The sequence below is a fragment of the Dama dama genome, chromosome 15 (assembly GCF_033118175.1).
Source record: "Dama dama isolate Ldn47 chromosome 15, ASM3311817v1, whole genome shotgun sequence".
NCBI classification, from domain to species: domain Eukaryota; kingdom Metazoa; phylum Chordata; class Mammalia; order Artiodactyla; family Cervidae; genus Dama; species Dama dama.
The window spans coordinates 60176181-60191115 of NC_083695.1; the positions used below are offsets into that span (position 1 = coordinate 60176181).

At 37.0% G+C, this 14935-nt stretch overlaps 1 protein-coding gene across 2 annotated transcripts in view; it reads left to right on the forward strand.

Moving 5' to 3' along the window:
* Nucleotides 1-14935, forward strand: part of BTAF1 (B-TFIID TATA-box binding protein associated factor 1) — an 85653-nt gene that overhangs the window by 22378 nt on the left and 48340 nt on the right. For both annotated transcript variants that reach the window (XM_061162176.1, XM_061162177.1), the window contains 8 exons: nucleotides 5595-5758; nucleotides 9184-9320; nucleotides 10884-11013; nucleotides 11275-11343; nucleotides 12343-12432; nucleotides 13371-13466; nucleotides 13601-13777; nucleotides 14488-14628. In XM_061162176.1, coding sequence (XP_061018159.1) covers nucleotides 5595-5758; nucleotides 9184-9320; nucleotides 10884-11013; nucleotides 11275-11343; nucleotides 12343-12432; nucleotides 13371-13466; nucleotides 13601-13777; nucleotides 14488-14628 — 1004 coding nt within the window. The remainder of the gene's footprint in view (nucleotides 1-5594; nucleotides 5759-9183; nucleotides 9321-10883; nucleotides 11014-11274; nucleotides 11344-12342; nucleotides 12433-13370; nucleotides 13467-13600; nucleotides 13778-14487; nucleotides 14629-14935) is intronic.

The window sequence follows — 14935 nt, forward strand, 5'->3', positions numbered from 1 at the left end:
TTATCACACTCCTATTCCCCTACTCCCCTCCTTTTTCTTCCCACCCCTAAGGAACCATTAATTTACTTCCTTTATCTATAGATTTGCCTTTTATGGGCATTTCATATAAATGGAATCGTATGTAGTCTTTTGTGACTGACTTCTTTTTACTTAGCAGAATTTTTCCAACATTTATCTATATTGTAGTATACATGTTAGTACTGTTTAGATTTTTTTTCCTAAATAGTATTTATTACTGTTATAGGGTATATCCGTTTTTTAACTTTGATCAAATGTAGTTAACATACAATTTACCATCTTCATCATTTTTAAGTGTATAGCTCAGTAGTATTAAGTACATTCATATTGTTGTGCAGCCAGTCTCCAGAACTCTTTTCATCTTGCAGAATGAAACTTTATACCGGTTAAACAATAATTCCCATCCCTTTCTCCCCTCAACCCCCTGGCCCCACACCCGGCAATCACTGTTTTACTTTCTGTCTTTGAATTTGACTACTCGAGGTACTTCATCTGAGTGAAATCTGTGGTATTCATCCTTTTGTGACTGACTTTTTTCACTTAACATAATCTCCTTTCATGTTCATCTGGTATTGTATGTGTCAGAATTTCCTTCCTTTTTAATAAGGCTGAATAATAATTCTGGTGTATGTTTATACCATGTTTTGTTTATCGAGTCATCTGTCATTAGACACTTGGGTTGCTTCTGCCTTTTGGTTACTGTGAATAATGCTGCTGTGAACACAGACATGCAAATATCTATTCAGATTCCTGCTTCCAGTTCTTTTGGGTCTATGCCCAGAAGTGACAATACAGGATCATAGGTGATTCTATTTTTGATCCTTTTTTTTTTTTTTTTTAGAACTGCCATACTGTTCTCCATAGTGCCTATTCCATTTTGCATTCTCACCAACAATCTATGAGGTTTTCAATTTCTCCACATAACTTTATCAGCTGTTGTTATTTTGGTTTTTGGTAGCAGCCATACTAATAGATATGAAATTATTTCATTTTCTGGGTGAATAACATTCCATTGTATGAATATAACATTTTGTGCATTCATTCATTGTTTGAAGACATTTGGGTTGTTCCTACCTTTTTGGCTTTTATGTAATGCTACAATAAATGTTCATGTACAGATTTTTGTACATGTATGTTTTCATTTCTTCTATGTAGATACCTTTTGTTGACTATGAGGGCTACTCCATTTCTTCTAAGGGATACTTACCACACTAGTAGATATCATGGTCCTTTGACTGTGCAGATCACAACAAACTGTGGACAATTCTTAAAGAGATGGGAATACCAGACCATCTTACCTGCCTCCTGAGAAATCTGTATGTAGGTCAAGAAACAACAGTTAGAACCATACATGGAACAGTGGATTGTTGTAAAGTTGGGAAAGGAGTATGTCAGTGCTATATATCGTCACCGTGCTTATTTAACTTGTATGCAGAGTACATCATGTGAAATGCTGGGCTGGATGAAGCACAAGCTGGAATCAAGATTGCTGGGAGAAATACCAATAACCTCAGCTATGCAGATGACACCACCTTTATGGCAGAAAGCGAAGAGGAACTAAAGAGCCTCTTGAGGAAAGTGAAGGAGAGTGAAAAAGCTGGCTTAAAACTCAGTGTTCAAAAAAACTAAGATCATGGCATCCAGTCCCATCACTTCATGGCAAACAGATGGGGAAACAATGCAAACAGTGAAAGACTTTATTTTCTTGGGCTCCAAAATCACTGCAGATGGTGACTGTAACCATGAAATTAAAAGATGGTTACTCCTTGGAAGGGAAGTTATGACCCACCTAGGAAGTGAAATTGAAGTTGCTCTGTCGTGTTCGACTCTTTGTGACCCCATGGACTGTAGCCTACCAGGCTCCTCCGTCCGTGGGATTCTCCAGGCAAGAATACTAGAGTGGGTTTAGACAGCATATTAAAAAGCAGAGACATTACTTTGTCCACAAAGGTCCGTCTGGTCAAGGCTATGGTTTTTCCAGTGGTCATGTATGGATGTGAGAGTTGGACTGTGAAGAAAGCTGAGCACTGAAGAATTGATGCTTTTGAACTGTGGTGTTGGAGAAGATTCTTGAGAGCCCCTTGGACTGCAAGGAGATCCTGCCAGTCCATCCTAAAGGAAATCAGTCCTGAATGTTCATTGGAAGGACTGATGTTGAAGCTGAAGCTCCAATACTTAGGCCACCTGATACGAAGAATTGATTCATTAGAAAAGACCGTTGCTGGGAAAGATTGAAGGCAGGAGGAGAAAGGGATGACAGAGGATGAGATGGTTGGATGGCATCACCAACTCAATGGACATGAGTTTGAGCATGCTCTGGGAGGTGATGATGGACAGGGAAGCCTGGCGTGCTGCAGTCTATGGGGTTGTAAAGAGTCGGACATGACTGAGTGACTGAACTGAACTGATGTAGATACCTAAGAATGGACTTGTTGGGGCTTGTGGTAACTGTTTTACCATTTGAGAAACTGCCAGACTGTTCTCCAGACTGGCTTCACCATTTCACATTCCTCTAGCAGGATACAAATGTTCCAATTTCTCCACATCCTTGCCAATGTTTGCTTATTATTCACTGATTTTGACTATATCTATACTAGTGACTATAAAGTGATACCTCATTGTAGTTTTGATTTTGATTTTTCTGATGACTAATGATGTTGAACATATTTTCATGTGTTTATTGACCATTTCTATATCTTCTTTGGAAAGTTGTCTATTCATGTTGTTCATCCATTTTTAAGTGGGATATCTATTCTTTTATTAATGAGGTATAAGAGTTCTTTATATATTCTGTATGTAAACCTCTTATCTAATAAATGATTGACAGATATTTCCTCCCATTCTATGCATTATCTTTTCACTTTCCTGACCTTCGAAGCATAAAGCTTTTAATTTTGATGAAATCCTGTTTATCTTTTTCCTTTTGTTTCTCAAGCTTTTTGATATCATATGTTAGAAGTTTTTGCCAAATCTGAGGTCATTTACCCCTTTGTTTTCTCTAAGAGTTTTATGGTTTAACTCTTACTGTTAGGTATTTGATCTATTTTGAGCTTATTTTTGTACGTTGTGGGGTTAAGAGCCTAACAATTCTTTTTTTTTCTTTTTGAGGCTTTTTTATTTGGTTAATTAATTATTATTTCTTTGGTTGCACTGGGTCTTCATTGTCGGGCAGAGGTTTTCTCTAGGTGTGAGTGGGGCTCGTCTGTGTTGTGGTGCACAGGCTCCTCACTGTGGCGGCTTCACTTGTGTCAGAGCACAGGCTCTAAGTGCATGGACTTTAGTAATTGTATCATGCGGGCTGCTAGTGGCTTGTGAGCTTTAGTTGCCCTGTGGCATGTGGAATCTTCCTGGGCCAGGGATCCATTCCATTGGTATCCCCTTCATTGGCAGGTGGGTTCTTAAACACCGTTCCACCAAGGAAGTCCCCAATATCTTTTACATGTGGCTGTCCTGTTGTCTCAACACCATTTGTTGAAAAGATTCTTTTTTTTCCCATTGGATTGTTTTTGCACCCTTGTCTGCAGACATGTAGTCTTATTTCTCAACTCTCAATTCTATTTGATTGATGTCTGTGTCAGTATTTTATTGTCTTGAACACTGTTGCTTTCTAGAGGTAATTTTTAAAATCAAGATGTATGAACCTCCAACTTTGTTTTTCTTTTTCAGGATTATTTTGGATATTCTTGGTCTCTTGTATTTCTGTACGAATTTTAAGATCAGTTTGTCAGTGTTTGTAAAACACCAGCTGATATTTTGATAGAAATTGTTTTGAATCTGTATATCAATTTGAGAAGTATTACTGTCTTACTATTAGGTATTCTGATCCATGAACAGTGAATGTTCTTCCATTTATTGAGATCTTTAATTTCTTAAACCAATATTTTTAGTTTTAAAAATATAAATTCTTAAGTTTTGCTTTTGATGTTGTTAGTAGAATTATTTTGTTATTTTTATATTTAAGTCATTTGTTTCTTCAAATCTTCCTCCCCTTCCCTGTTCTTTAGATGAGGGACTTTATATAGCTTTACCTTTGAATTCATTATACTTTGTCTTGTTATCTCAATTAAGTTGTTAAGCACATTTGTTGATTTAAAATTTTTCAAGTATTGTTTAGTTCCAGACTTACCTTAAAAAAACTGGCACATTTTGCACATATAAGTCACCCTTTTCAAGTGTATGATTCTGTTTTTAAAAATAGTTTGTGTAATATTACTTTACATTGAATATTGTTATATTAGTTGCTTAAAAATTCTGTCTTCCAATTCCAACATCTGGGTTATCTAAGAATTGATCTCCATTAACTGGCTTTCTTTTGGGATGGGTTACTTTTCTTGATTCTTTGTATGTCAGTAACTTGGATTGTATTTCTCACATTGTAAATGTTTATACTGCAGGCTGGATTCTGTTTATTCTTCCAGAGAGTGTTTTGATTTGTTTGGTTTAGTTTAGTCGTTTTTGCTTGCTTGTTTTAATAGGTATTTAATTTGATGAAACTCAAATTGCAAACTCAATCTCATTTGTGGTGGGCAACAATTCAAATCTCAATTCAATTTTTAGCTTTATTTGGACTATTTGAAGTGTGTGCTGTCCATGTGTATTTCAGAGATCATCCAGAGATTTGGCTTTCTGTCTGGTTCTCTCCTTTCTGGGTTTTCTCTATTTTCCAATGGTTATGCTGTTCCTGACTCTCTCTCCTCTAGTTCTTTAAGCCAGACATACTGGGTTTTTGCAGTTTTGCATACTGGGTCCGCCTTCAGGCTAAAAGGGTTCAAAAATGGGAAAGTCACTTAATGCCATGCTTTCTTCCAGACACTCATAACTCCTCCAAGTATATGCCTACTTTTGTTCTCTTTCCAGTGCCTTCAGGTGGCTGTTGACTTTTTTTTTAAGCTAGAATTTGTTATCTTTGAAGGGGTAGTCCAAAAGAACTTAGTCAGCTATTATTGGAAGATAATCATGATAGAACCATAAATATTTTAAGCCCAAATTTTTATTTTTAAAATGATACTGAAATATTGAGGGATTTTACTTGGAACATTCAAAATCTACTTTTATGCCTTTGTCTTTTATTTGGGCTATCAAATAGGTAACTAAATAAATAGAGAAGTGTGTCATTTCAGAATACTATAAAGGCCACACTTGGAATAAGCATGTATTTGTTGAGATCTTTTCTGTCAAATAGAGTCTAGATTTTTTTTTTTAAAGCCTGGTTAGATATTTCAGAGAATGTACAAAGGGTAGCTATAAAATAATAAGATTAGTTTATCTTCATAGGAATAGATCTCATTTTATATATACTTGATAATTGACAGTAGGGCAGTGGGGTAACATCAGTGAGTGATATTATTCCTAGAGTGTTTTTGTTAGCTAGAATGCTGTTTTCCAAGATTCAGTAAAATACTTGCTCTATTAGGTAATAAAGTTTATGACATGTTCAGCAATTGTGAGTGGTGTGGTTTATTATCAAGAGAGGTGTTCTAACAGAAAAAATTTTTTTAATTTATCGAGTTTGATCTTCATGTATTAGAAAGCTTCTTAACTGATTTGAAGAAAATATATTTCTTTTTTGTTTAAAGGTGAAGTGGATCCTAAGGAGAGGATAGCACGCCAACGAAAGCTATTACAGAAAAAACTTGGCCTTAATATGGGAGAAGCCATTGGAATGAGCACTGAAGAGCTCTTTAATGATGAAGATTTGGATTATACCCCAACTTCAGCAGCCCTTGTAAACAAACAACCTGTAGGTAAAACCTTTGGTTGTCTGACTGCAACTAATACGGGGGATCTGCTTTTATTGTGCTATGCAATTGCAATTTTTAAAAAACGTGTTCCTTATTTCTGCTCATTGTTGCTTAGTATCACCATAATTTACTATCTCCATGAGTTGAATTTCTAGTAACAGGTTCTGAAGAGGTAGAAGGTAGCGTCTGCCTGCCTCATAGGTGCTAGACTATTAGATAAAAGCTGTGGTGGACCTTTCAGGAGAAATTGGTGTTGAGAAATCATAGTTGCACCAGTTGCTCTTTCCTTTATTCTTCAATGAAGAAAATATTTCAGAGAGTAGGAGATAGTAAGGGCTATCATAGTTAGATATGCTGATACTAGAAATCTTTAGAGCTGATTCTTTTGAGAAAAAGCAAACATGATGAAAACTTTCAAACAGTGCAAAAGGACATACGATATGAAGTAAGTTACTTTCTGATAAATGACGGACACACATTTCCCTGTGTCTCACAGCAACCCTTTTAAAATTATTTGTCTTTTTTTTCCTGAAATTTTCTGTGTATGCACAAGTCCTTTTTAATCCATGTCTGCCTGTTTGTGCGGGCTTTCAAGGTGACCCAGTGGTAAAGAATCCATCTGCCAATGCAGGAGACACAGGAGACATGGCTTTGATGCCTGCATCAGGAAGATCCCCTGGAGTAGGAAATGGCAACCCACTCTAGAATTCTTACCTAGAAAATTCCACAGACAGAGGAGCCTGGCAGGCTGCAGTCCACGGGGTCACAAAGAGTCAGACATGACTAAGCATGCATCCACACCAGTCCGTATATACAGACTGATCACATTGTTTTTTTTTATAACTTCTTTCTGTTTGTGGCTGTACCATAATTTTGCTCTGTATTTTTCCTGTTTCTGTTTTTCCAATCCCCAGTGGATGCCTGTGTGCTTCTTTTTTTTATACATTAAAGTCTTCCTAAGCTCCAGTAAAAGCTGTGGCTCTCTCTTCTCAGAAGAATGTACATACATGTGAAATATTACCTTTCAGAGGATTTAGTGCTCTTACTTCTTGGCCTGCTTTACATGAGACCCACGTCTTCTCATTCCCTTGGCCTTCCCTTTTGCTTAAGTGGAGAATGGTTTTATTTGCCATTATTTTAGTTGTCCTCTAAATCATTAGAATTTGTAAGTAAGTTTTTTAGCATTGAGGAGTGTGTGATGATGATGGGACTTTTGTAGACAAGGAGGGAAAAAGAGCAGATTCTGGAGGGAAGAGTATAAAGAGGCAGAAAATATAATAACAAACATGAAGGAACAGAAAGATGGAGTATGAATGGAAGCATAAGATATAAATAAAAAACAATAGAATAAAATAAATGAAAACAAATGTGATCACAGGGTGGTAATTGGATACTGTGTAGGGAAGTTAATAGGTAGGTATGTTAGAGAAAATAGGCTATAGACAAAATAATTGAATAGGAGATGGCAGCAGCAAATTTGGCAGGATCCAAATTTGGTTGGCTTTAGATGTCAGGGACCTTTGGGAAGAGTCGCTGAAGTTTATTGTTGTAGTTTTCATCATTGCTCCATTGTCTCGTATATATGCTAGTGGTCCCTGGACCAGGTCTATAGCAGGGCACCAGCACCAGTGATTCTGACTGGTTGTGGTAGTGTACATTTCAGTTGAATCTTAAATCAGTTAAGGGCAGAAGGATTTTTAGGCTTGTATTAAAGCATTTTTATTCACAGGCTTAATAATGTCTCCTATGAATGGAAGAAGGAGCAAAAGTGGTATGCAGTGAGTGGTTAAGAGGGAAAGACTAGTTACTTATCAGGTCTTCATTCTTAGTTGTGTCCGACTCTTTGCAACTCCTTGGACTGTAGCCTGCCAGATTCCTCTGTCCATATAATTTTCCAGGCAAGGATAGTGGAGTGGGTTGCCATTTCCTGCTCCAGGGGATCTTCCCAACCCAGGGATTGAACCCGGGTCTCCTGTGTCTCCTGCATTGCTGCAGAATCCTACCTGCTGAGCCATCTGGGAAGCCAGTTACTTATGGCTATAGTTATTTCCATTTTTTCAGTAGAAGATGATTATAATTTTTTTTAAAATTGACATTCTTTATGCTTACATTACGGCTTCCCTGGTAGCTCAGTTGGTAAAGAATCTGCCTGCAGTGCAAGAGACCTGGGTTCTATCCTGGGTCAGGAAGATCCCTTGGAGAAGGAAATGGCAAACCACTCCAGTATCCTTGCCTGGAAAATCTCATGGATAGAGGAGCCTGGTGGGCTGCAGTCCATGGGGTCGCAAAGAGTCGGGCACGACTGAGTGACTTGAGCGACTAACATGCTTACAACTTTTAGATTATATTATGGTTTTTTTAAAGTTTCACCTCTTCAAAGTCCTCACTGGAGTCAGGATTATACATTTCTGCCACATCTATGACATAAAGTTAAGAAACACATGAGCTTTTCCTGGCAACTGGAAGAATAGGGATGAAGGAAGAAGAGAGTGAAATTATGGTACAGCTATACAGCAGATGACACCACCCTTATGGCAGAAAGTGAAGAGGAACTAAAAAGCCTCTTGATGAAAGTGAAGGAGGAGAGTGAAAAAGTTGGCTTAAAGCTCAACATTCAGAAAACTAAGATCATGGCCTCTGGTCCCATCACTTCATGGGAAATAGATGGGGAAACATTGTCAGACTTTATTTTTTAGGGCTCCAAAATCACTGCACATGGTGATTGCAGCCATGAAATTAAAAGACGCTTACTCCTTGGAAGGAGAGTTATGACCAACCTAGATAGCATATTAAAAACCAGAGACATTACTTTGCCAACAAAGGTCCGTCTGGTCAAGGCCATGGTTTTTCCAGTGGTCATGTATGGATGTGAGAGTTGGACTGTGAAGAAAGCTGAGTGCCGAAAAATTGATGCTTTTGAACTGTGGTGTTGGAGAAGACTCTTGAGAGTCCCTTGGACTGCAAGGAGATCCAACCAGTCCATCCTAAAGGAGATCAGTTCTGGGTGTTCATTGGAAGGACTGATGCTGAAGCTGAAACTCCAATACTTTGGCCACCTCATGAGAAGAGTTGACTCATTGGAAAAGACCCTGATGCTGGGAGGGATTGGGGGCAGGAGGAGAAGGGGATGACAGAGGATGAGATGGCTGGATGGCATCCCCAACTCGATGGACATGAATTTGAGTAAACTCCAGGAGTTGGTGATGGACAGGGAGGCCTGGCGATTCATGGGGTTGCAAAGAGTCGGACACGACTGAGCGACTGAACTGACTGATACAGCAGAATAGCATAAATCTTTCAAAGAAGAATGCAGTCAGTTTGTATATAGTGAAACTTACAGACTTTATTCCTCTTCTGAGGCTGAGGCTGTGGGTATATATTTTAACTTCAGAAGTTCAAACTGCACATTCTTTTATTCTTTTAGACTCTCCAGGCTGCTGAACTGATTGACTCAGAGTTTCGAACAGGAATGAGCAATAGACAAAAGAACAAAGCTAAAAGAATGGCCAAATTATTTGCAAAACAGAGATCCAGGGATGCAGTAGAAACGAATGAGAAGAGGTAGTAATCCTTTTTTTGCTCATTTATATATTTATTTATTGTTATACCATTTAATTAAATTTGTTTAAATTGGAGGATAATTGCTTTACAAAATTGTGTTGTTTTTTGCCGTACAAGAGTGTGAATCAGTCATAACTGTGTGTGTGTGTCCCCTCTCTCTTGAGCCCACCTCCCACCTCACCCCCATCCCACCCCTCTACGTCGTCCCAGAGTGCCAGACTAGGCTCCCCATGTTATATAGCAGCTTCCCACTCGCTGTCTTACATGTGGTAGTGTAAATACGTCAGTGCTACTTTCTCAGTTTGTTTCACCCTCCCCTTCCCCCGCTGTGTTCATAAATCTGTTCTCTACATCTGTATCTCCATTCCTTCTCTGCAGGTAAGTTTATCAGTATGATTTTTCTAGATTCTGTATATATGCATTAATATATGATACTTGTTTTTCTCTTTCTGACTTACTTCACTCTGTATAATAGGCTCTAGGTTCATCCACCTTACTACAACTGACTCACAATTGTCCCTTTTTATGGCTGAGTAATATTCCATTGTATGTGTGCATATATATATATGTATATGCAACAACTTCTTTATATTCATCTGTCAATAGATAACTAGGTTGCTTCCATGTCCTGGCTTTTGTAAATAGTACTGCAGTGAACATTGGAGTACGTGTGTATTTTTGAACTGTGATTTTCTCAGAGTATTTGCCCAGTAATGAGATTGCTGGGCCATATGGTAGTTTATTCCTAATTTTTTAAGGAATCTCCATACTGTTCTCCTTAGTGGGTGTATCAATTTACATTCCCACCAACAGCGCAAGGAGGTTCCCTTTTCTCCACATGATCTCCAACATTTATTGTTTGTAGACTTTTTTGATGATGGCCATCCTGACTGCTGTGAGGTAATACCTCATTGTAGTTTTGATTTACATTGCTCTAATAATGATCCATTTTTTTGCTTATTTAAAACAGTGATGTTTGTTAACTTAAATCTTGGTCTGCTTGATTTCCAAAAACATTTTGATGACATTGCCTTTAGCTGTGTTTGGATTGTTTTGCTCAATTGTCAGGGAGCGTATTTACTATTACTAGAGACTAGGACAACTTCCCCAGGAAGATCCATATATGCAGATTTTTTTTCATAATAATTACAAGCTCTGAATGAGGATTGACGATCTTCCAAGGGGAGTGCATTCCAGATAAAGGGAACAAGTATAAATACCTGAATCATGTAATATTCAAGAAACAGAAAGGTCGTATGGCTGGGATGAGTAGACAGAAGTAAGAGTGTTAGAGAGTGAATTCAGAGAGATGGCCTGAGGGCTTCAAGTTAAGACTGCTACTTTTGTAAGGTGAGAACTGTCACATATTACATCATCTGTTGCTTTGGCTGAGGGCTAAGCCAAATAGTAGGTAATAATCCAGGCTTATTTACCTAATCCTGTTGTAGGAAAGAGCTCTGTGGGTAAACTCACTGTCTTTAGTTTCTTATATTCATTGTGGTTCACAGTGTTCTGTATTCACTTCTTTTAAATAAATGGTGACTTTTTTTTTTTTTTTTAAAGCAATGATAGCACTGATGGGGAACCAGAAGAGAAGAGACGAAAGATATCAAATGTTGTTATTAATCAGTCTGCAGTTGATTCGAAAGTTCTGATTGATAATATTCCAGACAGTTCTCCCTTAATTGAAGAGGTACTACTGAAATATCCTGAAGCATCCTTTGAAATCATTTATAATTTTTTCATACTAATGTGTTAGTAAATGGTATATAATATAATAATCAGTTAATTGAGAGAAATTTGGTTATTAAAAATCTAAGTACTTTTTGTTAGTAAAATTTTTTGATTATTTAAAAGCCTGACTATTATTATTAGTCCTACAAATAAATACACTTAAATTATTAGCATAAAATAGATCTTTTAAATTAATATTAATTTGGTTTTTCTTATTCAGACAAATGAATGGCCTTTGGAAAGCTTTTGTGAAGAACTTTGCAATGACCTTTTTAATCCCTCCTGGGAGGTAGGATTTCTTCTTTACAATTTCTCTCAACTCTTGTTTTCTTCACCAATGATAGGAACCACATCAATCATAATCTGTCTTGTCAGAGTCCTTATTTTTCCCCTATGTCCCTCTCAGAACCACTTGTCAGGGCACTTCATAAAGAGTTGCATATCTCTCTCAGACAGTAAAAAATTTCCTTTGGAAGTGGACCATTTTGATTAAGACCAGTAGTTTTCAAGCGGTAGCTTAGCCTCAGAAATATTTCTTCAAAGAAGATCTTGAACAGGTCTCAGTATGTAGAAGAGATGAAAGTGAAGTTCTTCTGGTTGAAATTGAGCGTTGGTAATCTCAAAAGATTCTTTGGTTGGTCTCTGAGTAATTTTAAAACACTGTTTTGGAATACCTTTTAGTTTTAGCTTTACCTTTAGCTTTCTGCTCCCAGATGTACTTCTGTTCAAAGCTGTTCACGGTTTAACTCACCTGGGGTCTTTAATAAGTGGGGGCAGTGGCAGGGGCACGTTTCCTCCCTTCCAGATGGCACGCAGAAGGCTTCAGGGCTACAATAAAGTACTAGTCGTGAGACGTTTTATTTAAATTGTCTTCCTTTGATGTTTAACACTGGTGGCTTTGGAACTTAGTTTTGATGTAGCTAATCCTAAAATATTGGTGTTTGGACTATAAAGAACTTTATATGATGCTTCTTTTCTCTCCTTTGCTATGGATAATGCTGAATACAAGTAGAGAGTAGAAGAGTGACAGCCAAGCAGATTAGTATCTCAGAAAGAATTCAGAATAGCTATTTTTTGCCTTTTAAAAAAATAAAATCCATATAATCAAACTTGTGAGATAAATATATGTAATTCTTCTTGGATAATAGAAGAAAAACACAGTCTTGTGAAGTTCCACTCGGTTTGTTCCAATTTCTTAAAAATCTAGTATCCCTTTTTCATTTTGAAGAAAAGTTAAACACTTTCTTAAGCATTTAACCTCCGATATTTGCTTCTTGGTTCTTTTTAGGTTCGACATGGTGCAGGCACTGGACTTAGGGAAATCCTTAAAGCTCATGGGAAAAGTGGTGGTAAAATGGGAGATAGCACTTTAGAAGAGGTAAGTGTAGTAAATCAAAATTATCATCAGATTTCAGTAGATATCCTCTTTCTCAGGCAGGAGAGTAGCAGAGCATGTGCCATGAAGTAGAAATGAGAGGTAAATAGTAGGAAATATGGAGGGGTGAACATAAGGAAAAAGGTTAAAAAATTAGGAAGAGGTTTATTTATATTATAGATAGAGAAAGAATGAGTTCGGGGAAAGATAATGTTCAGAAATATTGAGTGGAAAAGTATGTAGAAGCACTCATATTTGAGCAGGGTATAATGGATTAGAATGTAGAGTAAGATGAATGAGCGTATAGTTTAAAGGTCAGTAAGCAATATGACTGCTGTAACATGGAGTGAGTAGTGATACGCTAGATAATAGATACTTTGGCCACCTGATGCAAAGAACTGACTCATTGGAAAAGACTGATGCTGGTGGGAAAGATTGAAGGCAGGAGGAGAAGGGGACAACAGACGATGAGATGGTTGGATGGCATCTTTGACTCGATGGACATGAGTTTGAGCAAGCTCTGGGAGTTGGTGATGGACGGGGAAGCCTGGCGTGCTGCAGTCTATGTGGTTGCAAACAGTCGGACACAACTGAGCGACTGAACCGAACTGAATAGGTGTAACTGATATTACAGCAACCTTAAGTGGTTTCTCAGTTTCTCTGGGAGTGGAAGTAAAATAATAGAATTCATGAATTTTATAGATTTTGGTACAGTATATCTAAATAATCATCAAAGAAGATGTGGTTAATATTGAAGATAGAAATTGGGACTATTCCATAGTTTGGTTATTGTTCCTACAGGTAAAATAATCTGACCCAGTGTTTTGTCTTAGTTTGCTGTAACGGTTTAGTTTTAGTTTTTGGACCTAATACGTTTTACTTATTTATTTTTTTTTCCTAATATGTTTTAATACGTTATTAAAAAGTGATTATTTTAACAGATGATTCAACAGCATCAAGAGTGGTTGGAAGACTTGGTTATTAGACTCCTTTGTGTGTTTGCTTTAGACAGATTTGGAGACTTCGTTTCTGATGAAGTAAGTATCTCCTAAGGGAGGCTTTACCCAATGAGGTTTCAGATTCTTCAAATATGTATATATACACACACACACATATATATATATATTTTTTTTTTTTGCAAATGTGAATTTTCTTGCTTTTTCATTTTTAGGTTGTGGCTCCAGTTCGTGAAACTTGTGCTCAAACATTAGGTGTGGTGTTAAAACACATGAATGAAACAGGAGTTCATAAGACTGTGGATGTGCTGCTTAAATTACTTACACAAGAACAGTGGGAAGTTAGACATGGTGGTCTGCTAGGAATAAAGTATGCTTTGGCAGTTCGTCAGGTAAACACTGCAGTTTTTGAAGCATGTATTGGAGAGTTTTTTCCCCTCTTAGTTTATTCTCATTAATTAAATGAAATGGCTCTAGATTCTTAGTGTTACAGATAAGCCAGTCCTTCAAGATTTGCTTTCTTGAGGTAGTATCATAGAGCATCAGGTGATGCTAATAAGAATTTAAGTATGAATTAAAAGAGAATTATGCTTGGAAACCTGTTTCTGTTTCATAGCAAGACCAATTCTTGGTGAGATTTCTAGTGTATGATCACAGGAGTAGCCTTTGGGGGCTGACTGTGTTGGGGCAACTGAAAAGAGGGTAGTTTGGAGTAATGAGAAGCAGGAAGAGATGGCTTTCTTTTTTCTTTTCTCTCATATTCCCTTTGGTTGTCAGTGGTATTGAAGGAGATAGAAGTTCAGGTTCTAGCATAGGAGTATATATGTATGTGTATTCACATTGGGAATTCATGCTCCTGCCTTGAAAACATGTTCTGATGTTTCAAATCACATTGAATATTGAAGTATTTATACTGTTATGTTCTTTTTCAAATGAGATTAATTACATAGGCATCTAATGACACTGTTTTTCATTTCTGTTTACATGATTCTTTTAAAATAAATATTGGAATTTATACTTTTGTATGTTAATTTAATAAAAGATTTTTAAGCACATCACTTGTACTATAGAAATTAATCTGTTTTGGTGTACTCTTTTACAGGATGTAATTAATACTTTATTGCCTAAAGTTTTAACTAGAATAATTGAAGGACTCCAGGATCTTGATGATGATGTCAGAGCTGTTGCTGCAGCATCATTAGTACCTGTGGTAGAAAGCCTTGTGTATCTGCAGACACAAAAAGTAAATATTTTCGCATTTTTTTCCTATAGAACCTTTTACATTTGTTGTATAGCGTGTTAGAAAAAACATTGAGGTTGGTTTTTTTTTTTTTTTACTTTCTCCATTTTTCTTACGACAGCCCTCTGGTGCATCAGATCTTGATATATATATTCTTGGGAAGAGTGAATTGTGCCTTTTTATCTTTCCCTTTCATGTACAGAATATGTTGAGAACTTCCTTAAAAAGAAAGCAACCATTCCTTGTTCATTTCATTCCTGGTTTTTAGGCACATGAGATTTTTACTTGTTTTGATTTTGATTTTGACTTT